This window comes from Gymnoscopelus microlampas, assembly GCF_963454915.1.
Source record: "Gymnoscopelus microlampas genome assembly, chromosome: 14".
Classification (NCBI taxonomy): Eukaryota; Metazoa; Chordata; class Actinopteri; order Myctophiformes; family Myctophidae; genus Gymnoscopelus; species Gymnoscopelus microlampas.
The window spans coordinates 21,349,486-21,376,486 of record NC_139951.1 but is presented as its reverse complement, the minus strand read 5'-3'; the positions used below and the strand labels follow the sequence as shown (position 1 = coordinate 21,376,486).

General features: G+C 42.2%; 3 protein-coding genes across 3 annotated transcripts; 2 read left to right on the top strand and 1 right to left on the bottom strand.

The window, feature by feature from the left end:
* Positions 1–10,253: 10,253 nt before the first annotated feature.
* Positions 10,254–13,094, bottom strand: LOC311059707 (C1q-related factor-like; the record flags this gene model as incomplete). The annotated part of the gene is made up of 2 exons (XM_084077734.1): positions 12,351–13,094; positions 10,254–10,433 (listed from the first exon to the last, which is right to left on the bottom strand). Exons 1-2 carry the CDS (start codon positions 12,993–12,995, stop codon positions 10,254–10,256), a joined length of 825 nt encoding a protein of 274 aa, XP_083933860.1. The 5' UTR covers positions 12,996–13,094.
* Positions 13,095–22,535: 9,441 nt separating this feature from the next.
* LOC311059699 (DELTA-actitoxin-Aeq1c-like) lies at positions 22,536–24,367 on the top strand. Its single transcript, XM_084077725.1, has 3 exons — positions 22,536–22,686; positions 23,213–23,337; positions 23,867–24,367. Exons 2-3 carry the CDS (start codon positions 23,234–23,236, stop codon positions 24,294–24,296), a joined length of 534 nt encoding a protein of 177 aa, XP_083933851.1. The 5' UTR covers positions 22,536–22,686; positions 23,213–23,233; the 3' UTR covers positions 24,297–24,367.
* Positions 24,368–25,105: 738 nt separating this feature from the next.
* Positions 25,106–26,699, top strand: LOC311059697 (DELTA-stichotoxin-Hmg2b-like). Its single transcript, XM_084077723.1, has 3 exons — positions 25,106–25,265; positions 25,769–25,897; positions 26,120–26,699. The coding sequence occupies exons 2-3, from the start codon at positions 25,794–25,796 to the stop codon at positions 26,568–26,570; spliced, it is 555 nt and encodes a 184-aa protein (XP_083933849.1). The 5' UTR covers positions 25,106–25,265; positions 25,769–25,793; the 3' UTR covers positions 26,571–26,699.
* Positions 26,700–27,001: the final 302 nt, after the last annotated feature.

The window sequence follows — 27,001 nt, the reverse complement described above, 5'->3', positions numbered from 1 at the left end:
CACTTTCAACTGTGGCAAAATACATCACCTTACCCTCAAAGGTGGTTTGTGACCAGCTATTTGATGCATCGTGGGGATATTAAATATGGATCTTATCTTAAACTACATACACTTCGATCTGATCACAGAGAATACATGCTAGCCTAAGAGGTGGGTGTAAAGGGATAGCCTACAGCTACGTGATATGAATTATAAAACCAGACATAAAGTAGCTATTACTGTGAAGAATAGGTCTACCACTAATTGTGATGCTTTGCTTTGACAGACTTGGAACAATCTGTTTGACTGGGCTGCAATTGCCTTGAAATGAGACAAACTGCTGTTAGAGCACATATGCATAGCTTGGTTTGGATCAGCACCCCAAGGATGACAAAGGCTTACTGAAGGTCAAAAATAACGATGTCGTAATAAGTAACGTGCTGCCAGCCATGATTCTAGGAATGCAAACAAATGGACAGGAATATGATGAATAATGCCATCCCAATACCAGCCTTAAAGGGCAGTAGCGTGAACATGACCATGCTGGAAGTCAAATGTGTTGCTCACGCCTTTCTGTGCATGAGTAAAATGTTTTTAATTGGCAAAATAGAAAAATAAAGGTCTATGTTATTGATAACGAGTGTTTATAGGAGTCAACCAATCTTCTGTACAAAAGCAACCTGCCATAGCTTTGATATGGCACATTTTCAAGAACTGGGGTTGCATGATAGTCCTCCCACCCTCCGCCCTCCTCACATGAAACAGCTAATCATCAAACAAATGACTTCAGCATGGTGTAAATATCATAATGTTGTTCCCATTTTAAGAGGCAGAGAAAAAAGTAACAGTTGGATTCTACCAACTGAACTGTAGTGTCTGAAATAATCCCATAAGGAGCTAATGACTATTATTATTTACAAAACAAATATAGTATCTTCTACAGACAAGCTCAAGTGAAGAATGTCCTTTTTTTTACTCTTTTAGTGCATATCCGTGGTCAAAATGGGGATTGGGACATAGTTACAGATGAAGTGCAGTGAGTGGTAAAGTACCTGCCCACCACCACAGAGTCTAGGGGTTCGAATCCACCGCAGTGCATCCGGCTTTGTCGAGCGTCTATACGTGTTTGGGGGAGGGAAGCCGGGCAGGGAGGGTGATATTTGTCACGGCACATACTCCTAAAGGCTGGGGCGGCACCTGTCAGCAAGGAGTGTTGGGCAGGAGGAGTATGGGTGCTACCATAGACATATAAAGGTAGACGCCTCGTTTGGCTCTGAAGTGTATGTATGGCGGACGCACTTCCGCTTCTTGGGGGCAGCTGGAAATTTCCGTGTGCGTCACAGAAGGGGGCGTTCAGTAGGCCAATCAGACGCAGGTGGGGGCGGGACAACTAGATTCTGACAAGTCCTGGAAAAGACGCGCTGTGGTTGGCCAGTAGTCAACACGCTGTGATTGGCCAGTGCCCGTTCCCCCCGGAAATATGGTGGCCACCATACCAAGCATGTCGCTCCAATGAACTGCAGAGGCCAATGAGGTATCTAGGTTTCTATATCTGTGGGTGCTACGTACTCCCGACTCATCGGGTGAGCCAGTATGATACGACAGCAATGTCAAATTAAGGCTCTGTTACACTTATAAACGGGGCCTACAGTAGGAGAGCCTTTCCAACAACCCTACATGCACAATATCAGCACTGTGACTATGTTTGACAAACAGAGCCTTAATTAGTTTTGGTAACACCTGTGAAGGAAGTAAGGAAGCAGCCAAATTTCTTGCCAATCTCCTGTGCAAAGAGCCTATTGACAGCCCAATCATGAAACATATTGTATTGAATGACATTATGACAATGACCCCAATATCCTGACAGCTGGGATTATCTCATTTTCTCTGTCAAGTCTGTTTCACTCAACGTCCTGCATATGTGCAATTTCGAAACAGGTGTTATGCAGGACGTTAACTGATTTCTGACGAGCACTAACCAACTCAAACACATTAAAAAAATGGCTAGACAGAATTTATTGACAGAACGATGCACATAACATGACAACGGTATTTAGTTTTTCAAAACAAAGACTTGACAGAAACAAAGAGGATAATCCAAGCTGTCCGTACAGTTGCAATATTGATTAGTTTATCACTGTTCAGTACAATTAGTTTCATGTATGGGCTGTCAATGGACGGTGTTTCAACTTAGATGCAGATAGCATCTTAGTAGCTTAGTAGCTAAACACTTAATCTTTGTGTTGTGGAAATCAACTGTGCATCATCTTGTGAGTGGGCAGTACAGCCCTACCCCAATGTTCATAGACAAATAAAGGTAGACGCCTCCTCCGGCTCTGAGGCATCTGTATCTCGGGCGCCATTTTGGAGAAGGCAAGCTTCCTGACTACTGACCAATTACCACACGTCTTTTCCAGGACTTGGCAGAATATAGTTGTATAAACATATCTCCGAAATGGCGGCCGCGATGCAGGTCGCTCTAATGAACTGCAGAGGCAGTATAGGTTTCTATATCTATGCCAGGTAGGTCCTTTTTGGGCTCAACCTGGCCTCTTACCATTTGTGGCTTTACCTTTTTATACAACACTCACATTCCACACATCACAGCAGTTACAGTTTTGAAGAGTTTCTAAAATAAAATACACCACAATGGAAACAAGCCCCTAGGGCCTTTTGTGTTCTCCTTTTAACAATCATTGTAAACCGTACCTCTGTAAATCTGCAGACTGTTAATAAAGTATTCAATTAATCAAAAAAACTCACAATGGTAAAAAAGGAGAAAAGTATTAGCCATAGGATCTTGCTGGAACTTGTTCCTCATTGCTAATTTAGACTTTTCAAACTGTATCCCAAAACACCACTGCCATGGGATGGCAGCTAGGGTTATCAATTCATGTATACAATTATTCTCAGCTTTCATAAAGTTTGTCATTCTGATTCTGACACTCTAGTCAGACTCTAGGACTGTCCATGTCTCAGGTCAGCTGAAGACTATATTTATGGGAGAGGGAAACAGGAAGCCGAGGAAGAAGTTTAACGTGACAAGCAGGCCTACATGTGTCACAACGATAGAACACCAATAACAATATAGGAATAATTTCAAAGCTCTTCTCCATCTTGTGGTGTATAAAAGCAACATGCTTATGATGATTTCTGCAAGGTCATTGCAGTGGGTGATGGCTGAATTATGCAGTCACACCAGGCCTGAATCAATTAGACTCTTAGCTGGGTGTTACTATACACACCTGTTGTGCATCATTGTACACAGTCTAAATCAGCCATCCCAATACACTAGCCTCTGTCTGGACTCAGTAGTAGGCTATATTACATCTAATTTCCCCTGTAATCGTTTATTTTCTAGCCATACAGTTTGTAGTTGTATCAGTTTATACCACGGCATGGCAAGCAACATAACTATGATTATTTTTTCACTAACAAATAAAGAGCCTGTTGATCCAATAATCCTACTATCATCTGTTCCCTACTACGGAACCTGTTACAGTAGTCGTCTTTAATAGAATTTACAGACAAACAAAAGCAATGACACCATACAGCTCTGATTTTTTTTCCAAAACCCCACACAAGCATTTTCCTTCCACAATGAACACACCATTTCAGGTTTTACCTGTCAAGTTAGATCTCACTTAATCTTAATCACAGGTGTGCTTTGTGCTGCAATCGCCACAACTATGAGCAGCCAAATTGAAACTGTGTCTCTCATGGTAAATGATAGCCCTGCCAACAGATGCCTTACAGTCATTCTCAACTGGGATATTTCTGATGTATACATAGTTGCGAAACGGTAGTAAGAAAATAGCAGATTTACAAGCTCACAACACACCGAAATGCATTGCATTTTCGGTAAACCACACACAACACAAGTATGAGTCAGGAATTATACCTTGATGTGCGGCACCAAAAATATTGCAACTAACACCTCCCTGTCAATCCACATATATGTTCACACTGCAATAATGATTCTGACGCCTTTGCCGACATTGCGACTAACAACTCGGATCACAAACGAGGAGTTCAGAGACATGTTCTGTCAGAACTGTCTAGTATTTCTCATTCTACCCTGAAAGGCTTTTTTTCTTTTTTAAGCTGAAGGACCAGCACCATCAATTCACTGCAAGGCAACATGTACCACTGAATTGTTTATTTTGAGTAGTTAAGGCAATTTAGTGCCCCTGGAAAGAAGGGTTTCATCAACTCAAACTTTTTCATGTCAAATATATGTATAAAATAGGGTTAAAGCGGTTAAACTTATTTTGATGATATACTAACTGATTTTGTTGAGGACCCCCTGAAACCCCCTCAAGGACCCCTGGGGGTCCCCGGACCCCCAGGGGTCCTTGAGGGGGTTTTCAATGCAGTGTCTTAATGGGTTTTCAATGCAGTGCTTAATGCATGCCGAGTTTAGTTGCATAGCACAGTTTAGTTGCAAGGCAATTCAAAGTTAAAGCCCCATATTCTGATACCAATCACTGCTAGTGTTTGCTCAGTAACAGGGACCTTCCTGTCTCTCAAGCTCTTTAATAAACAGAAAATAAACTTTCAGGTACTGTAGGTCACCAATTTCGTCCATTCAGGAGAGAAAACCCATTTATCAGTTCAAATTTTGTTTTGTTTCATCGCTTCTGATTTCACTTGTTTATCCTGTATGAGTTCTCTCTCCTGATTGGATCAATTTGGTATCCTGGCATGAACATTTATTTTCTGTTCACTAAAGAGCTGGGGAGACCCTTGTTACTAAACAAACACTATAACAATGATTACTAAACAAAACTAAAAAATCCCTTGGCTCAATCGTTTAGCTCAGGCACAGCAGGTGTGTTAGTAACACTACCCTTGGCTCAGAGTCAGGTGTGACTGCTTAAATATGCCATCACCCACCGTACAATAACATGCATAGCATTTTTTCACAAATAAACAACATGCTCAGAATACATAACATACTGTAGAGTAGCAAGTACTATAGTAATCTAAATAGTAGGAAGTGCAGACACAAGATAAGAGTACAAAATGAAAGCTAAGGTAGGTAGGGACAAAGGGTAGGGGATGGATAGGCTTGGATGATAACACAATGGTGGTTATGACAAGTTGAATTGACCATAAATGAAGAAGAGCAGCTGCTTTACAGCCATACAGAAGCGTACATGCTCAGTTTCCAGTGTGCCATACAGACAGGTAACACATTAAAGGGAAAACCAACATAAAGTGTCTTAGTAAGGTGTTGGGCCACCACGAGCTGCCAGAACAGAACTTGGCATAGATGTTTCTGGAACGCCATTGGAGAGATAGAACACCATTCTAACAAAGGATGTTCCCATATTTGGTGTTTTGTAGCCAACATACGTGTTCTAGCCAACGCAAGTTGAGACTTGGAGTTCAACATTGGTGAGCTCCACGTGTGTTGGACTTCACGTGCTTCAAAACCGTCAACACAGGACGCTCCTCCCTTTTTTTGATCCCATAGAATAGAAGTGAACGCTGGCGCTTCTGATGCTAATTGCATGTGTGACCTGGTCCTTTATGTTCCCAGGGTCCTATCAGAGCTGTGGAAAATAGGACCCTGGGAACACAGGCTTGACCCCACCGGGAGCACTGTCTTAACAAGTCAGTCCAAAATCTCCCATAGCTTTTCAGTTGGGTTGAGATATGGTGACTGTGTGAAGTCCATAGCATATGAGTCACATCAGTTTCATACTCATCAAGCATTTCAGTGACCTGATGACATGCCCTGTGGATGGGGCATTGTCATCCTGGAAAAGACCACTTCCATCATGATAGAAATGTTTCATCATACTGTAGGATAAAGGTGAACACACAGAAAAGCTGACCTTTCCTCCTAAGGGAACAAGTGGAACCGACCCATGCCAGGAAAATGCCCCTCGCACATAACCCCTCACTGTAGGGGGTCAAGCATTCAGGCCTGTACCGTTTTCTTTTATTCACAAAACCACTTAATATGAAATATGGTGAAGGAACAACAAATGTTCCCCCCAGAATAGGCATGCTGGAGTTCAAGTGGTTCATTGCTTAATTGTGTCACACAGACGACACAGTACACTTGTATGGAAGCATCTGTATTCATTATGTTTCTCCACTCATTTATCCAGGTTTTTCCTTTAATGTGTCACCCGTCTGTATATTTGAGCACTTCAATACAGTTTTCTTTTTAGGTCCTCTTTAAAGATACTGCATAAACAAACACGCATGCATGCAATCAATCAATCAATCATGCACGCTAGTTACCAAGTGTATATAAGCATTACAGGTGGCTGTGTGTTGTGTGCCAAGAATTGTACACACAAGCATGAAGGACAATTTAGCCAGACAGTTGACGTTGCTATCCTTAATTTGGATGTCCCCTGGTGGGTAAGTGGGCACACTGAAGATAACGACACCAAGGGCTCATTAACGTCACATCAGACATTTCGGCCGAGGAACTCTCTCCAAGCCTAGCATTTTCTTGCCTCGTGGAGATGTCCACACACACACACACACACACACACACACACACACACACACACACACACACACACACACACACACACACACAAACTCTGGACTAGCCTGATAAGACCAAAGCCTTACCAATTGGCCCCAGCAAATGTCAAGCTTCAGCCATCTCGGTATACAGATAGGAACCAGGTTGGAGAGAGTGCATGTAAATTTCCAGCAGTACATTTGCATACACTGGAGATAACCTCCAGTAAAACTAGTCTCCAGTCGACAGGTAATATTTCAAATCCCCATTCCGGCTGTAAATGATGAAAAAGAGGTACAGTAGTCTCAAAAAGGTGTACCTCCTCTGTCAAGTCCAATAGAGGGTCAATGAAGCAACTTAAAAGGTTCCCCTTCAAGTGGTCCTGCTTAGTTGGGGAGCATTATCCATTGGAACACTTGTTCTTTTTACCAATTCCTGAAAAGTAACAGCTTTGGACAAGGTTTTCCGCCTGACGGTGACAATATGCTTCTTGTGAGTTGGATCCAAATCTTGTCATGTCTCACATGTCTCCCCCCTCTCTGCCCTAGATACCCTGTCTCTCTACGATGTAGTTTCATCACACATTAAAACAATAGCAGCAGGCTGTCCTGTCGCCGGACAGTCACCATCAAAAGCATCCCAGAGGGGAGTTTCTTTTTGTCTCTCACCATCCCTGCTTTGCAAAGCCAGGAGAATGTCCTTTACCTTTTTGTGTACCTTTATGTGTTTCCATATCCGAGGCACAATATGTGCCAGAGAAGGATTTTACCTTTTTAGTCACTATTGTGTGGCAGCTGGCATGAATAGTTGTGAGCAGCAGCTCTTTCTTTCTTTTGAGAAAGAAAGAAAGAAAGAAACAAGCGCACACACACACACACACACACACACACACACACACACACACACACACACACACACACACACACACACACACACACACACACACACACACACACACACACACACACACACACACACACACACACACTGTACTGTACAGTACAGTACACAACCTCACACTAACATCATCACCACCCTGAATAAAGCTTTCCAGACACCTTAACTGTGAAGTCGAGCTTCAATGAATGGAGCTTACAGTAAGTCTGACTGCCTTTAAGTTATTTTTCCTGGAATGCTGATCATACAACCAATAATATTTTCACTGCACATGCAATAGGAGATATTGACTCAACTTGTGATGATGTTTCCAAAACATGTCTCATTAATAGTTAATTAATGAAGTTTCAAATCACAGCTTGTGCTGCATTGCCGTCACTCCATCTGCCACACGATATGTGTGATGCCACATCATTTACAGTCTTGGCAGCATCACATGACGTTTGCTGTATTTGAGTTATGAACAAGATTGCTGTTAATGTGAGAAGATTTTTTTTATAAAACTCAACCTAACGGTTGGAAGGCACCAACAATACTTAGGCTATACACTGTATTGTTGATTTATAACCAGCAAATTTGTGACTTTGTCTTTGCTGCCTATTTCTTAACTAATAATGGTTTTGAATCTGGACCAGTGGGGTCTGAATTCCCTCCTCGGGCACTCAGAGGGGGGAGGGGGGGGTCACTCATGCTGCTGGCTCTGTTCTGTTGCAACAGCTTCAGCAGTGAAAGCTGTTTCTTGCTGAGCGAGGGGCATTTGCCTTTGACAATGTGACATGAAGTCTCTAATTTGACGATGTGCTCATATGCCCCGCGAGGCGAAAACGGGCCGTGCTTGTGTTTGGCTGCCCTGCAGCTCTGGTAACCTCTTCTTGGGTATGAGGAGGCCTCGTGGTAAATTGTGTCTGGAGGAACTCTGCAGCCTGAAGACACATGGCTGGAGTTCTGAGCCGAGGGTTTTCCAGATCTTAACTGCTTTATTCCATGGTTATGTGGACTTCAGGGTGCTGTAACATGTCGGAGTATGCAGACCTGCTTCCTCTTTTTTCCTGAACTGAACTGATCGCATTAAACACCTCAATCAACAGAGAGAACAGTAATTACTCAATTTAATGCCGCTTCAGTCGTCTGTATTTTGACATAATTGTTTTGACATTCAGTTTCTGATAAAATTTGCAGCATTGAATTTATTGAGAGCAATATGACTCAAAATTGTTCCCTCCTGCAGACTAGCTTCTAGTGTCAAACCAACTAAGAGACTTAATCAAAGCAATCCATGTAGAGGATAAATTCTGTTCAATATATTTCATTATATTTCAAAGCATACTCTATACCACACCAGCAAACTTTATCGGTTGTTACAGTATGTGCCTGGGAGCTACGTCCCTGTCTCTGACACTCATGTCACCGTCTCGGAGGATCCTAATTTGCCCTGGATCACTTCCCAGCACTCATCTGAGCTCTGCCATGATATGTTCTAACGCCCGTCTCTTCTCTCTCGCTTGCCATCTCTCTGCATCTTCAACTCGTGGTCTCCACGCCCATTAAAAGAGAGCAGGGGAAAACATGGATTGTGAGATGCAATTATCTCTCCGAGTCATTTGGCATTTAAACACAGCTGTGAGCGTCTTCTCTCATTCCCTTCGGCTCTCCTCGTCTCTGCTTTGATTGGCCCTTGCAGTTCAGCTGAGGCGCCCCCATCACCTTTTAGCTGTACAAACGAAGGGGTTTGGGTAGCAGGTCAGTGAATGATCACATCGTGTGATTAACAACCAGATTAAAGGGAATGACATTAACCAAGTGGTCTGAGAGCCCAATAAAAAAAACCAACAACTTTTTTATTACCAACAGTCATGGACAAGCACAGAATATAAAAGAAAACATTATATTCCCTAAGCCCTCGTCTGCTTATTGTCAAACATCACATGTAATTTCCTTTTCGGCGCAGTCACTGGACATACATTGGAAATCAATGTGTGCATGAACGTGCATGCAGCAGAAAAAAACAGCATAGATGGCGCTTGTGAAATCAGAGAGCTAAAACATTTACAAGAGAAGCTCCCCACACAAAATAACACCTAAAGACATCAATATACAAATACAGTCTATGCCATTTTTTATTACACAATTAGAGGGATTCACTGTATGTGCGGGATAGACACTGCTTCGACTGCAATTGCGCACAACATCAAATTTACAACATTGTACATACACTAACAATATGCCAAATACGTTTGGGATATTAATGACACCATTTTCGACTCATCACACTGTGACACGAGACATTTTGTGACATCAGACTGTCATCTATAATCACAATCTCATTCATGACTGAGTGTTTGATAAATTAGCGTCGCATGTGGCAAACAACCCCCTCCCCCCAAGCAGTAAAGCACAACATGTTATCGTACACAGACCGTGAGAGAAGTTAATCATGTGAAGCATGTAGCAAAGAACTGCACTGTGCAGTCGTGTGACCGTCGCGTTTTCCCAGACTTGAATTTGAAACAGGAGCTCAAAAATGACAGATGCTCTTCAGCAATGTCAAGATTGCCACCACACCTTCCCATGGCACATCGTGACGCCTGTCACTTTCATGTTGCTTGTGCGCTTCACGTCAGTAGCATTGCATCACAATGGAATAGACGGATGAAAAAGGAATGACACGAGACTTGTGGTAGACAGTTACCCATAACCACAGATCCATGGCCCTAATTACTGTACCTTTTTTTTAACCAACTTTAAACAATGGAGATATTTGTGAAATATCTGTGGATAGGGGCAGCATCAACCTTATGTGTGAAGCAAAATGAACATCAGGAAGTGAATGTCCTGTGGTGGCGACCTTTCACCCCTGTGCCCCTGTCCTGTTTCCGACTGGCCCTCAGTCGGCATAGAGGATGAACCCTGAGAATGTGCTGTATTTGTTGCTGTTGCCTCCGTGAGCCTTGCCCCCGTCCAGTTTAATGAAGACCTCATCGCCCGCATCCAAATGAAGGATGGCACTGTTGCTGGCATAGTCATAGCTCTGGTCCTGGTCTTGGGCAATGGCACTGGCCCTGACCTGGAGTAAGACAATGCAGGAAAAGAGAGAGAAGCGGGTAAGTGTAAGGTGAATAAACTGGTGTTTATGACAGAATTGGCAATCACCTTTGGTAGCCTATTACATCTGAATTAAGAAGGCAGTTGAACAAATGTTCTTGCAAAAATGTTATTGGCAATCTGGCGGAAACAATAACATCAAAGGATGGCATCATTTAAGTTGATTGATTTTGGTGAAGTAAATGAACATCAGTTGCTCATTTACTGATTTACTGGCAGTAACCATCATTATTTGCAAAGATATTTAGAAGGTCACACTGAATAAAAATGTGTGTAAAATATCTATTCCCTGTGGCAATTACCCCCCCCCCCCCCCAGAGTAAATTAAGTCAGTGACTCACCTTACAAAACTAGGTCTAAGTCAGTCTGGGAGGGAAGGCAGTGAGTGATGGTCTGCTCTTACTTTAATATGTCATAAGGGGAAGTGCTGAAAATCCCATGTGTCCCTAATACAGTGTGTCATTGTGTCAACGCAGGCTGATTACATAAAATAAATAAATAAATATAAAATCAAAGTGGCGCTAAATCCAGAGTGAAGTGCCAAAACCCCTTTCACATGTCTGCGATGGCACAAAAGTGAGACTTGTGCTTGGGGAGGCTGTCTTATCTCAGACAGCTCACCACCAAAGGACATATACAGTGTATACCCCTCTTAAGCCTGAACTAATATGTAATGGTAAGGGTTGCCATGTTGTAACTTCACCAGCAAAGTGGTTTAACTACCTCCACCCGACTGTGGAGACAGATTGTGCCAATAGTTACATACATAGTTGTAAAAAAAAAGAAAAAGAAAAGGCTAGTACAAGGCCCTAATTAGTGCTAGCTGAGTGAGATTGGAGTGCATGTAAAGGTATCCTCAGGGTTCGAGAAGACAAGCTCAGCTACTGCTGACAGTCTGATGATGGGTGTGAGAGGGATGAGGGCATCTCAGTCTTCACCTTCTCTTCCCTCTTCTCCTCTCTGTTTGTTCAGCATTCCTAATGACCCTGCCCTCCACCCATTCTCTCTTAACAATGTAAGGCATTATAGTGCAGGTGGCCAGAATTACCTTTTTACTTTGCAACACAATGGTACTTACCAAATACTTTTTCTCAGTTACTGGTAAATGCTGCTTCACGCAAGCAGTCTGTATTCCATATCCCCTACAGGTACAGGTACACAGTTCAACTATATTTATGATGTCATGCAGATTTGTAATGCAATTTCAGAGCCGTGGATTAAAGTGCTTGCAGGGAAATGTCTAGGCTCAAGATTTCTGTGGTCTTTGATCAATGTTGGCACCCAGGGCTTAAAACACATTAGAAGATTATGATTATCCATGAACATGGGAAATATCACAATTCGGTATTAAAAGGCTCGGCTTGACTGGTAGTCGGATAACGCTTACCAGCGCATCGCGCTTCCTGGACCCTGTGCTGTTGTATTTCAAACGGCACATGCTTTGAACTGGACTGCACCCCAGGCTGTGTTTTGATGAGTGCAGAGTTGAGATAGTGATGTAGTGTTATGTCGTTCACTTCACGGCATACACCGCTGGATGCGTAATAAGCAAAAATACACGAGCTGGCAGCTTGCCACTGTGCATTGTCATTACGGCAGACTGCAACACCAGACCAAAATCATGATACACATGAATGCATGACTAGCCATTATAGACTGTCAGCCAACTACACACGCTATAGTCCCTGAGCATGTCCATTTGAGTTCATTCCAGTACATCATTCAGGGCTTGGACAATAAGAACTCGGTTCTATATTGTGATATTTTGCAGGATTCATTATTCAACTAACAGCCAGTTCGGTATTTTATTTGTTTAACTGCCTAATGTATTCAGGTGGTAGTGTGATGGGTATATCAAAGAATAAAACTGGCTACCCACCAGGCCGTTCTTGATCAGGTCAGCCCACATGCTGGTGCCATCCCCTCCCCTCATGAGCACGTTGTAGATGAAGAAGTAGGTACCGGGGATCTTGCACGTGAACTTGCCCGTCGTGCCTTCAAAATTATCCCCGATGTTGGTCACCACGTCGTCGAACCGCAAAATATCGTAACCTTCTTGTGGGTTTCGCAGTCCTGCAAAAAACGCCACGCGGGGCGTGGTGCTGTACGTGGCGGTGCTGACTGCCCCTTTCCCCCCGACGCCGAGGAGCCCCGTCCTGACTATGTCCATGCTGTCTCCCGGCGGTCCCTTGGGCCCCGGTGGGCCGGGCTCTCCGGGTGGCCCCGGAGGTCCGGGCTTGCCGGAGCGTCCCGGTTTACCCTGCGGACCGTGAGCGCTGTAGGTGGGCAGCGGGGGGCCGATGCTGTGGTCACTCGGGGCGTCTCCCACGTTGTCCGTCTGAAGGCCCGCCGTGGCGACGTCCGTGCCTATTTGCGCGCCCGTCGACCCCATGCTGGGGAACGGGTCACACACCATGCGGCAAGTGCCCAGCATCTCGTAGTGGCCGGCGCTGTCCTCTGTGCCACCGGTGCCCACAGAGCTCACCAGCACGGGGATCAGGATGACCAGGACCAAGACCAACATGACCCCCACAGCAGCTGCTACCAGGGTCTTCCTCCCGATGCTCAGCCGTGGACGGGGCTGCGCTGCCAGCGTGGAGTTCTCTGGGGTGGAAATGGTGACTGCTGGGAGAAACACACCGCGACCACCTGGCTCAAAACACAAGACACGCCGAGGATCCCCCCCCGGAGACAACACACACAGAGAGATGTGGATGGAGTATGTGTGTGGGAGATGGAGTGAGCCAGTGAGTGAGTGACAGAGCTGTGTTGGAGTCAGAGAGAGAGAGAGACAGAGAGAGAGAGAGAGAGAGAGAGAGAGCGCGCAAAGGAGGAGAAAGTGATCACAGGGAAAGAGAGAGAAGAGAGAGAAAGAGAGGGAGATCAAGAGGGAGGGGGCAGACAGTCGGGCGGAAAGAAGGAAGAGAAGCATAAGAGGAGGAAAGAGTGAGCAACATGCACTCACGCTGAGCGTCTTTCTAACCATCCAAGTCAGGGCTGGGGAGGGCACTCTCTCATCCTGGCAGAGTGTTGAAAATAGTGAAAATTATAGGGAGAGCAGAAGAGAGAAGATGAGAGAGAGAGAGAGAGAGAGAGAGAGAGAGAGAGAGAGAGAGAGAGAGAGAGGAAGCAAGGACAATAGGACATAACTAAGGGTTTCATCTTCATGTTCATAGTTAGACTTGTTTTGGAGCTCCTTGCTTGTCTGTGAAGATAAAGCGGGGAAGAAAAAAAAACAGATCGGGCAAACAGCTCTATCTGTATTTTTAAAGAAACACTTTGTAGTTTTTCAACCTTGTCTCAGTATGGTTCCTCACTAATGCTCACTATAGATGGAACTATTTTTGTCTTCATGCTCTGTGCCTCAGAGGTGGGCTGTGGATATCGCACCTGCACATCTAAATCTGACTCCCTCACTCTAGAGTCAGATTACTCTAGTGATGTCACTCAGGTCATTTTCTGATGCTTTCCACCTCTCACTCTAGAGATACAGAGCATTTTTTATACAGATGCTACACCACATGACCGGTTTACAGATTCTGATATCTAAAACATCAATTTAAGAACTCTGGGAACATCCTTAGATTAGATCATAATGCATAAACTAATGTACGGCTCTCTGCCCGTTGTATGAAGCAGTATGCGTTGGTTGGCTATATCAAAAAGTCTCTGAAAAGCAGACCATTTTACTTTTAATGTCATGCAATATGTTGGACATGTAAACAATCAGTTGAAAATAAGTAGTAGACTGTAATGTTTCCAGACAGTGCCAGATTTGAAATGGCCAGTTCAGATCAAAGAAAAATATCTACATAATGCACTGGGCAACCTTTCACTTAATCAAACGTGAACTGTAATAAGACACACACATACAGATACAATAAACTTGTTCCCCTTTTAGCCAAAGACTGAATCATGCTGAAGCAGACTTCATGTCCATCATGTACCTGGTCTGCTTCTGAACTTTATTACTCTCTCTCTCTCGCTGCTAATAAAGAAAAGTTATGAAGCCGACTAGCCGAGTCTCACAAAAAAAGAAAATTTGTCTGAAATCAGCTGCCCACACAGTGCTCTGGGTCTAGCTATACATAACAGTATATACTAAGCTTACAACGTGAGCTTGTAGATCGGCTATTTTCAAATAGCCCATGTATAAAATAGGGCTAAAGTGGTTAATGTATGTTTATATATAATAATAATAATATAATAATTGATCATTGCAAAGTAACGAGTAACTACATTTTTCAAATAATTGTAGTGGAGTAAAAGTACAATATTTGCCTCTGGGATGTAGTGGAGTAGAAGTAAAAGTACTGAAAATTGGAAATACTCCAGTAAAGTAAAAAAAAAAACTAAAAATTGTACTTAAGTACAATACAGTACATGTACTTAGTTACTTTACACCACTGATACCCACTCACCATATTGGAAAAGAAGGATGGAGAAAGGGCATTATGGATTCACTGTTTATAAATGCATTCCCCGACTTGTGTGGTCCCCAATGTAAACAGAGGCAGAGCAGTGGTCCGCTGTCGAGAAATAACAGACCTAATGAAGCCATGATTCAGTCAGAATTGAGCATTCAACCAAGCCATGTAATAATGCCAATTAACACTGAGTCACTCAGCATGGTTCCAGCTGGTGACACCATACACTGCAAGCAGCAGAGATTAGACTGTTTCTTTGATATGATGAAGAAAGCTATAACAAACGAGATGTTATGTGTTGTGAAAAGTAAGCATTGGAGCAAAGCTAATTATACCACAGCTATATTAGATGGTTCAATTGTACATTTTAACTCTTTAAGTAAATGCTGTCATCAGGATAGTGAACCACACTACGCTTTAAACATCAGATTCAACATCAGTATATTCATTGTGCCGTCATAAGGGTTTTGTGAATTTAGTTGACCCTCCATGTGGTCCTATGTGTCTCCCTCTAACTGATGGTGGTGATACTGGTGAGTAGGCCTGACCTCGATTAGTCAAATAGTCGACTAATTATTATTAAAAAAAAATATTCGACTGAGAGATTGGCCTAGTTTGTTCATATCAATTAACTAATAGTTTGCCAAAAATAGGATATACATCATGATTTATTCGGAGAAACCAAGCAAGTATATGTTAAATCAGACACTAAGCACCCCGACAGCCCAAATGGAATGTTCCTCTATTGCATAAGATATTTTTTGCATGATTTGACTGAGAGATTGGCAGTCGAATCAGACTGATTCGACTGCCAAGGAAGAAATGCCACTTGAAAATGTTCACATCAGCCTCATGGTGGCGCTATAACAGGCCGATTCGTGTTTTTACCTATAACTGCACCGATCTGTGTAAAACTTTGTAAGCCACTCCCTAGAGGTCAAGGAAAAACCTTTGCCCTGCATTTTTCACATCTGCCTTTTATAGCGCCACCAGGAGGCCGACTTATATAAAACACATTTTTTTATATTACTCCTTCCGATTTTATTCAAATTTCACGTTAATCGGTACACATGATCTCTATAGTCATGTGATCAAGACGGGTGTGTTTGATTTTTCATATTCCATCCTGATTGACTAAGATTGACATCTAAAGTTTGCAGTAGTGGCTTGTTTTGAACAAAATGCCGCAAATCATGAACTCAGCGTCCGATTGCGGTCAAACTGCACGCACATTCACACTATGTTGAGGAGCAAATGTCACCCTTTTCACATTGGCCTATTATAGCACCACCAGGAGGCCACAATAACCTACCTGACCTGGCGGAGACCTGTGCTCCGAGGAGCACTTTTTCTAGTTTATTAATGTTTTTTTGTTTTTTTTTGCATTAGTCAACTGCCAGTCAAATATTGGCAATTAGTCGCCAATCAGATTCAACTATACAAATCCTTAGTCGCGGACAGGCCTACTGGTGAGTGATGGTTCAGTTGGGTGACAAGCTTGGAGAACAAGGTGACACTAGGCAGTATCACATGACGAGTTCTGGAGTTTATTACATAGAGAATATACAGTATTGGACACATGACGTGACCGGAAGATATGAGAGATGTTGAAGAACAGAAACAGTAAGAATAGAATGCCTCGTATCATTGTGCACAGACGTCAGTCTATCTGATAAAGCAGTTGATGGTCATGGCTTTAAGTGTATCAGTATGTGCTCAGGCATATGAGAGTGATTCAACATGCATGTAAAACGTCTATGTACTGGGTTAGATTCACATTATTACATGGGTCAAGCAGATAAAGGTCAGTCAATCATAACATACATGTTTATTAATGCAACTCAAAATCATTGTCAAGATGCAAACACCATTTTATTTGCTGAGAAGGTGACGAGTGTGAGTCAGAGACAGGGAAAGATGTGAAGAGGATCGTTCACAGATGATGAAACTGCAACTGAATTAAGGATAAAGAAAGTGGTGATGTGCTAGACGAGAAATTGCAGGCAATATTAGAGACCAATATTGCCTGCTAATATTAGACACAGAACAAGATGGGACTACCATAAAAATAGGTGAACTGTATGTACTGTATGTGGTCTTATATTTATAGTACATATACTTCAACCTCTCTTGTTGGCCAAGACATTCTGATCCGAGTCAGTCAGTATTCACTTCAAAATTAGAAGATTATCGTATATTGTTTCATGTTTAGGCTAATATTTGAATAGCATACAATACAATAAAGATCATTGTGAATGCATTAGATATAAATATAATATACTATACTATAAGAATAACAACACACCATTCACTGTGAGCACATCTAACTATCTAAACACCCTGTTACTTCAAAGCTTAAAGTTAAAGCTGCATTGTGTCTCATTTATAATAGCCACAATGCCTGTAGTTATTATCCTTTGTATGGTAATGGAGGTTTTATTTAGACATAATGGTGTTGATCAATATGTGTGCATGTGCCGGCTGTGCATGTTGTTTCCTTCCCTTCCTTTCTCAAGCATTTACAGAAACATCGACTTGTTATGCTATTTGTCATGAATTCGATGGGTCTCATGGGACCCATTGAGCTTTACTCATGAAAAGAAAAAGTAGGATTTCAGACTTTCAGACTCCATCCAACTGCATATGAGAAAAACATTTTCAGGTTTCATGATGTGAAAATTTTAATTTGAGTTGGACTTCTTGTGTCTGAAGCAGCTTACGGTATTAGCATATTTTCCCCCTAAAAGTATGAATTGATTTCCTTGCCGTAATCTTAAACCTGACCACAAGTTTTGACTACAAAGATTATAGAGCTATAAAAACACAGCCAGAGTTAGCTCGACTGCTGTTGAAAAACTGTTCATGACATTCTAAGTGCTTTACTGCATGTAAACCAACATATATAAACTATTTCTCATCTTGTTTGTATACATTACATCTATCACAAAACCACAATGTTTTTGAGCGAAATTGCACAGCAAATAGGCTACCCGAATGTACAATTATAATTAAATTCTTATCCAGAGTTACTTGCAAGTGCGAAATCAGAGTAAGCAGAGCATGATCTCTAGTCAACAAACAACAAAGTGAATTTTCACATAAGTGCGAAGACAGCTATGTCTAACCTCAGAGAAACTGGCAACTGTCTAAACAGCATGCTATATAAAGTAACCAACCAACCAACCAACCAACCAACCAATCAACATAAAAGACTAGCATCAATGCTGGCATACAAAGAGAGAGGAGTGCTAGGGGGTGAGGTGAAGTCTGAAGAACGGAGTCTTCAGATTGTGGCGGAAAATTGAGAGTGACAAGTTCTGACTGCAAGGGAGAGTTCATTCCCCAGTTTGGGAGCCAGGAGGGAGAAGGGTCTAGGACGTGGAGAACGCTGGCCAGACAGTCAATGTAGACTTTGTAGTTGGTACTAGCATACTGTGTTTATCCAAAATGTGTCCATGACATTATTTATTTATTATTTATTTATAGTGCAAATCACTTCACAGCAAGAAGGCACACGCACACGCACACGCACACGCACACGCACACGCACACACACACACACACACACACACACACACACACACACACACACACACACACACACACACAGTGTGACAAAGTTTGACAAAACTGTCAGTGTCACCTATTATAGCTGAATCAGCCAGATGTTCAGAATCATCTTTATTGTCATATCACAGCATGTTTACGCATGTAAAACAGTGGGTGAAAGAAGAGTGTGTGTATGTGTGTGTGTGTGTGTGTGGGGGGGGGTATCAAAGGTCTTGCCTTTGATACTACGGTAGGCCTCCTTGCTCGGCCGAGGCTGCTTAACAGTTTGTGTGATGTTGCTGAAAAGACAGTCACATATGAAAAACTGACAACAAGCATTCTAATGTAATTTTTGAACTACCAATGGTCCCTATAAGAAAGGTGTCATAGTAATGACTACTGTCGCTACACGGTACATGACTGACAGCTTGTGTGTAGATGACCATGTACTTGTTGTTCCCAAACAGTGTGCTGAGGAAAGTCCAGGTGTGCCTTGGTGCTCTGTGACACACATTATTATAGCAATATTTATACAAAAAGTTATGAATTATTATTCTATTCACTATATAATTACTTTATGCACACATTTCCCAATACTTTGGCTTGGCAAATGTATACCCTAAAAAAGACTACTCAAACTGGCGTCACTATTTTCGGCATGTCATCGTAGGTGAAAAGTCTTATATTTCACTAAGGCATGTGGGGGCAGGATAGCATTTTGAGCATACAGTAGCTCATGCAGGACAGCAAGGCTCACTGGTGCAAAATTAAGCCTTACATTTTTAGGTGCCTTGTTTGAACAGGTTCTAAATGTAGGCCTGTAAGATTTTGTGTAATTGTGTTTCAGCCAAAAAAATATTTCAGTTTGCCAGTTGACATTTTTGCTGGGTGAGTGTTAGACAAATCGTGCAGAACTGAAACCACACTTCTAAGAGCGAGAGGCCCATGGGGAATTCTGAAAAGCTGAGAGTGGAAGCCTTAAAACGTTGAGCTTGAAATGTTGTTGATGGCACTGATCCCTGATTAACATCAATTCTAATCTGTGACACCAACTCCAAAATGTATCGTTTGCTATTGCAGGTTTTAAGACAAGAGACACCTTCAGCTGTTCCTTTGTTGTATGACTGGAAAATGAAAACACACTCATTCAGGTTTGCATTACTCAAGTTAAACCGATTATGGGCCAGCTTTTATATACAGTAGCTATGGGGGGTTTTACAAAAGTTCCCTGATTTTGCTTAGCATGTTGCTTACCTGTAATCAGTGAACATCTTAAGAGCGGAGCCATCAACGCCAAGTAACTGTATATCATTTGATGCAATATGGTTAAATACACTGTATTTTAGGGCACATGTTTAAATGTGCAACTCAGTGAACACTCAATACATTTTCACACCTGGAAGCTGCCTAGGAAAACATCTGTGATTTTCCCAAGGGCATCTTTGACAATAGTTTTTGAGGGGAGAGAGACTTTCCCCACTGACATTTTCCCAGCTATTCTGGGGGTTTGAACTTTCCAACACCAATCACAGGCATGTTTCTCTAACCTCTAGTCTCCCACAGGGTATGGATGTGTAGAGGTGTGTGCGTGCGCGCGTGTGTGACAGGTTCACTATTATATGTTGTAAGTGTCAATATCCTGTTGTCAGGTAACAGGGTCAATCCTCTCTCCAGCCATATGTCCTGTAGAGTGTCCTTGAGCAAGACACTGAACCCTACTCAACCCTGCTCAGTTATTGTTAGTTACTACTAACAGAGTATCGGCTAAATGTCCAAAATGCAAAGCTAGTGTCTATTGGGATGTGGTCTGGGGACACGACACTTCAACCTAATTTATTCTTCAATACTTCTGTATGACAAAGTCTGTCACTTTCCAAAAACAGTTCAATGAGGAGATTGTGTACACATCTACTTGTATTTAGGCCAGATGTTGGATATCAAGACAGGAATCAAAGAATGTTAAAACATAAGCACACTGGGTTAAAGCTCCCAAACAATTTTATTGTTATTAAAAATTTGATTCAAAATCTGTTTTCCGCCAAGTGACACATCGCACAACGAAGTATAACTTAGCCTTTAAAAAAAGCACTGACATTATGGAATGCTCATAGCTCCACGGAATGAGTTTCACTGCACTCAGAGTAGAATAATACTCCTTGGCTCCAAAGCATACAAACACAGAGACACGGAAATGTTATCTCTGGTTCCTGGGAGCAGAGAGGGGTGTTGTGTCATTGTCTGTGGGCACTCTGAGACACAGCGAGAGGAAGAGCCAGGGGTGGTTGAGTCAATGCCACTGTCACGGCCCTGACAGAGATGACGAGGACAGTGCGGAGTGGGCGGGAGACTTGCACTTTGCTGTGGGCATAGAACACCACTGTCCTGTGGCTTTGGACAACTGACCCCTTGAAGTCTTAAAGATATCCCGATGGACGCGCGATGCACGTACGGCCTGGCTTGAAGTGGCTATTTTAATTGGATGTTTTGTCCTGTTAATTAATCGGTGAGCCAGGCTATAGCCTCGGGGATGATGAATGTGATGTGTGAAGCTGTGCTGATTTGTCAACTTTACAAGAAATTTAATTAAATCAAGCACAGGTAATCCAACTCAGCCTTTTTATTAGCATACCTATTGGCACTTGTATGAATATTTAATAAATACTCTAATGTCACCAGATGGGTGTCATCACACATCAGACTGAGTTGAGCATTTCCGAAGGAACGCATAGGGAAATCTGGAACACTGCCTTGAGGGATTATGCTCCTAAAATATGGAGCAAACTGCCAAAAGATGTATACTATAGGCCGTCAAAAACATTTATTAACTTCTATTAACAATTGAATAATTGTCTGAGAAATTAATTATATTTAGTTTTAAATGTCCAAACCTTTGTTGTATTGTCTTCAGCCTTTGCTCAGAGTGTTACACTGATTTGATGTTTGAGTTTAGCAGCACATACAGGTATAACACACTTATAGCTACATTTAAAGTATGAAAATTGCAATATAAATTATGTTGTTATTAATATGTTATTATAGCTTTGAACATTTTGAAAAATGACAGTTAAACTGAACAAATCTGCAGGTTTAAGAGTTAAATGACTAGATAGATGATGGGCATCAATTAAAATGTCTTGACAATAAATGAAGTCCATAAATAAAATGCCCAAGAGACAATTGCCACATTGCGTTTGGTATTTTCAGACAATTGTGGTTTGTGAAGCTTTGGATTATACCCAAAATGAGTCACCCATAGTGTATGTAGTCTTTTCAGGTTAATTCCTTAGCAACTTGAAGCAACCACACCTGATGTACAGTAAAGTACTATGTAGGTCCTACCGTACTAATCTGTGTTTGTACAGTTTATGTTACCACATGTAAGACCCAGCCGCACCCTGTCTGTGACTGTCTAATGGCAAGTGTCACTTGCTGAAAAAAACAAAAGCAGTTTTTTTTTAACAAAATATTTTCAGTGAGAGATGCATAATTTAGCCATAAATGTGCTCATTTTGACTTTTGCCACCATTAGTTTTTTTCTTTTCTTTTCTTCCTCCCAGAAGGGGCCCGGGCCCCAGTTCTGGGTCAAACTCAAACATTTTCAGATTTAAAAAAGAAAAAATATTATTATTATTAAGTACTGAAAATGTCAGATCTACAAGCTCACAATGTGTTGCATCACAGTGCGTTGTGAGCTTGTAGATCGGTTATTTTCATCAGTTTGGGCCCCGGGGAGACATCGAATTTCTCTTTTTGGTAGAAAAACTTTGGGAACCACTGATATAGGCTACACCTTGATTATGAATGTCACAGCTATAATTCACAGGCACTTGGATTCATGACACGTTAAAGTGGGGAAAATAGGCTGACCATCTTTACTCACATTTCAAGAATGCAACACAACAACAGAATGTCATCCAGTGACAAATTCTAATTCAGTTGGCAGACACACCTAGTAGTCTCCGAAGTGAGGTGTGACTGCGCGTGTGTTAGTGTGTGTGTGTGTGTGTGTGTGTGTGTGTGTGTGTGTGTGTGTGTGTGTGTGTGTGTGTGTGTGTGTGTGTGTGTGTGTGTGTGTGTGTGTGTGTGTGTATGTGTGCGTGTGCGTGTGCGTGTGTGTGTGTGAGTGTGACTGCGTGCGTGTGTGCTCGGGGGTGTGACTTTGCGTTATGTCTTCATACCAAGCTGGGAGCTGTTTTTAGAGGACTCTTGTGCTAGCGTGTGTGTGTGACATAAAGCAAAGTAAGTACCTTTTCTCTGCTATTTAGAACATTATGTGAGAAGTTGATGCTGGCTTGATAAAAAAAAAGAAAACTGTATATCTACATTAATAAACGACAGATGATGAGCTATTTATGGGGCTTTGACTTGTTCTAGGTGAATTCATGCAGTGTTATAATGCTGTGTGAGTGCGGTGACCAGCTGTGGATGCGCATCTGCATGCAGTTTTACTCTGTCTAAGACTCAACTTTACTTTCAGACAATATACTATCATTCATATGATAGCAAATTACATTTTAATGAGGAAACGTACAAGTGTCATATAGAGACAAAGAAAATCAGTTCTGATTAGTTAAACATGTGGGAATTTACATTTCAAGTTTAAGACTCAAGATTATATTGAAGTGAGTGAGTGTGAATGGGTGAATGCAATGCACATTGTAAAGCGCTTTGGATAAAATCCGCTATATAAATGCAGCATTTACCATTTTAAATTCATGATTTTACAGTGTATTTTACAGTGTATCTGTCTGTGCTTCACCTATAGCCTTCCCCACCAGCTGACACCATGCCTGACTCTGCGGAGGCCCACTCTGCCACTCTCACTACCAACCGTAACTGTACCATAGAGATCACCAATATCAGTGCCAGTTACTGCCTCGTGAACCCAAAGTAAGTCACTGAGTCACTGACTGACGTCTTTATTGTCTACTATTAATAGAGATAAATGGAGTTAAAGTTGCACTCTGTAACTTTCATGTCGTACCCGATATTTGAACCGGGGTCCCCTGCATGCAAGTACTGACATGTTTACCTGTGATCTAATAGAGCACACATGCTTATTGCTCAGAGGAGAAATTGCTGTTTGACTTTCAGGCAGTGCCATGTACCTTACCACAGGATCTACATTTCTCAGTAGAAGAGCAGGAACCAAATACAACCACTGCAGTTGTGTTACATTATGTTAGTTATATTGTATTAACATACTCAACCATACATATTAGTCAACATTTTGTTGGCAAAAAAAAGTTTATTTAAATCTTTAAATCCTAGAATACATCTTCTTCCTCCTTTTTATTATGTAGGCCTTTGGACGGATAAGAGATACTCAAAGGTGATTTCCCATGACAATTCCTAACATACAGAATTCATATTCTTGACAATAGTAACATGTGCCCTTCCCTTGTCGCACGCTCTGTAGGGTCTTCATGTCCAGTGGGTTCAGCTTCAATCCCCCCCAGCCCACGGTGCGTACCAACATGTCCGAGGTGTGCTCCTTTGTCAAGGACGACAACACGGCGTCGGGCGCTGTGGGAGTCCTGACCTACGAGCTCTTTGACATGCGCAGCCGCCACTGCAATGAGCTGGTCGCCATCATGTTCTCCGTGCCCTACGACTACAACTGCTACAAGAACTGGCTAGGCGTGGGCGTCTTCGAGCACACGCGCGCCTGCGACGAGAAGCTCTACAAGCACATGTACTATGAAAAGGACTTCACCAACTACCTGCGCCACGAGGCCGATGGCTCGGGGATCATTTACCCTGGGCGGGTGGTGGATGTTAGGGCCACCATGTCCAACCAGGGCAAGGCCATTATAAAGCTGGAGCTGTATGACAAGATGGGCAGATGAGAGTTGATTCACTATGTCTGTTGTTTACATATCTTGGGTGCTCTGAATAAAACAAAAAAACAATGATGTAATATATTTTGTCCCTGTTTGTTTTTGTCTCTTGTCTCTATTGTTTTCCATAACAAACAATGACTCTAATATTAATATTAAGAGCACATACCCAGGTACAGCTACCGTTTATGTCAGGTGATCAATTTGGACCACAATGTTCTGGGTTCGATCTCAGGCACTGCCAACTCAGAGTTGCACAGCTTCTGTAACTTGTGTGATAAATACTGCACTCTATCTCCCAGGGGTCTAGTGCACTGAATAGGGGACACCCTCGTTCTCGGCCGATGGCGACAATAAGCCACTCTGTCCTACTAGTACATATGCCCAAAAAGGTTGTCCACCCCTGGTTTAAGTAAATTGAGAATATATCCCTGGTCTAAGTAGAGCGAGAATATGTTTAATGTAAAAAATATATAATGTTTTATTTTTTCAATATTTGGTCTATTTTCGACAGTCAAAAAAAGAGGTTTGTTTTTGATTATATATAAATACATCCCAAGTCCAACATCTGTCAAAGGTCTGTTTCTAGTCCGCTCCTCCATGGTGTAACAATGGCAACTTCTTAACTTATGTCCCAACACAGACACAGAGACAGACAGGTGTGGTCCGTGGGAGACACCATTGAATGAAAATTTACTGTGAAAACGTTGAACAAAACAAACTCATGTTTTGCATGGTTACAGAGGTATGTTGTTTTTCATGTTAGTCCTGTATCTCTCTCCTCATACCTTAACAGACTTGTCCTCAACTTGTCCTCCAGACTGAGTCGGACAGGGAGTGGGTGTGTGTTCTGGGTGGAGACGGATTTGGTTTAGAATCGGGTGTGGTGCCATTCCACGACAAGGGTAATCTGAAGAGTGAGCTCACCATTTCAGATCTCACGTCGGCTGAGTTAAGAACAGACAGTGATACGAACAGGTAAGACCATTTATTTGTACTCTATTAATGCACAAAATGTACTGTAGGCTTTATTGGGTCATCAAATTGGATATTAACATAGACATACTGTACATTAACAGACATAATTTGGTAATTGAATTAAGAATTATTCGATACAAATGGCACCATAAATTCTACACCGTGGAGTGTTTGAGAAATATTTATAATTATAACCATAAGATTATTTTAACTAAATTAACTCTAGCATCACTATATTCTGGGGCGAACATTTGGCAAAGAGAGCAGATATACAAGCACACAATGCACTGCATTGTGACACGTTGTGAGCTTGTAGATTGGCTATTTTCAGTGAAGAGATTTTATGTAGAGGGGGAAAAGGAGCAGACCAAGTACAGTACAGAGCCCTGGGAGCGACCCCCAGTCAACAAAGTATACATGGTTGAAGTGGTTAAGTGTAGTGTTAAGTGCAATATTTCAAGCAGTGTGTAATCCCACACTTTCACTGATGCCTTTTGCTTCAGAATCGCAGCCCGCATATAGGAGAGAATGAGTGACTCAGCTGAGGCCGTGGCGGCTAATCTCAGCAGCCGCAGAAATGTCACCATCGAGATCACCAACCTCACCAACAACTACTGCCTCATCAACCCCAAGTAAGTGCAAGACTTGTGGAGGAAGATGACACAGAGGCCTGCAGCTGAGAAAGAGAATACATGCAGAGCAGAACCCTTCTGCAGATTAATAAAAGTTGAAATATAAAGCTTAGCCATCATACAGATAATAACACTGCCTCTAATGCCATGTGTGTCTCTGTTAGGGTAATGTTTCATAACTAATCCCCCTTCGTATTTCTTTTCATTATTTTGCAAAAAAAGGGTTTTCCTAGAGAGTGGCTTGACCCACATACCACCCCAGCCTACCGTGCGGCCTCTGAAAACTGAGGTGTGCAACTTCAGCAAGACTTCCGCTAAAGCCTGTGGCGCTGTTGGCGTTCTGACCTACGACCTGTTTGAGCGGAGTAGGAACGACTACATTGAGACGCTGGCGATCATGTTCTCCATCCCTTACGACTACAACATGTACAAGAACTGGACAGCTGTAGGAATCTACAGTAAGGGTAAAGAGTGCGATGAGGCTCTGTATAAAGATATGTATTACAACAAAGAACAGAAAAGCTTTGCACGTGCGGAGGCGAATGGCTCTGGGATCAGCCATGAGGGCAGTTACCTGGATGTCAAGGCTAGTATGTCCCCCATGGGCAGGGCCATTATGAAAGTGGAATTGTGGGACAAGCTCTTCTCACCATCCCAACATCAGCAGTACTAAGGAATGCTCTCAGTATTCAGTTATGATGACATAATTCCAACACGATTGGGTACAGCTGTGTTCAGCCCTTGGTGCACTTTTGTTACCATGCTATGATTCAATGTTGCAATAAATTCATACCAAGTCTGATTTGAGAAAATATGTGTGTCTCATTAAAACAAGTGTCCTGGGGAAAGCTTCCATATTGGATACAGGATAACAACGTTTACACAATATCGTACATATCGCCTTAATGTCATCATTCAGCTGTCTTTTCTTTGCAGGTTTATTTAACGAGGTTCGGACTTAAATGCTTTCCTAATGTAATATTTACTACATTCATGATTTGCATTATATAAATGCACTGTCAATGAGACAGGCCACCATGGGCTCTAACTAACTGGCTGTAAATACCCTACATTTGACTATAGCATTCCACATCTTGAAGGAAT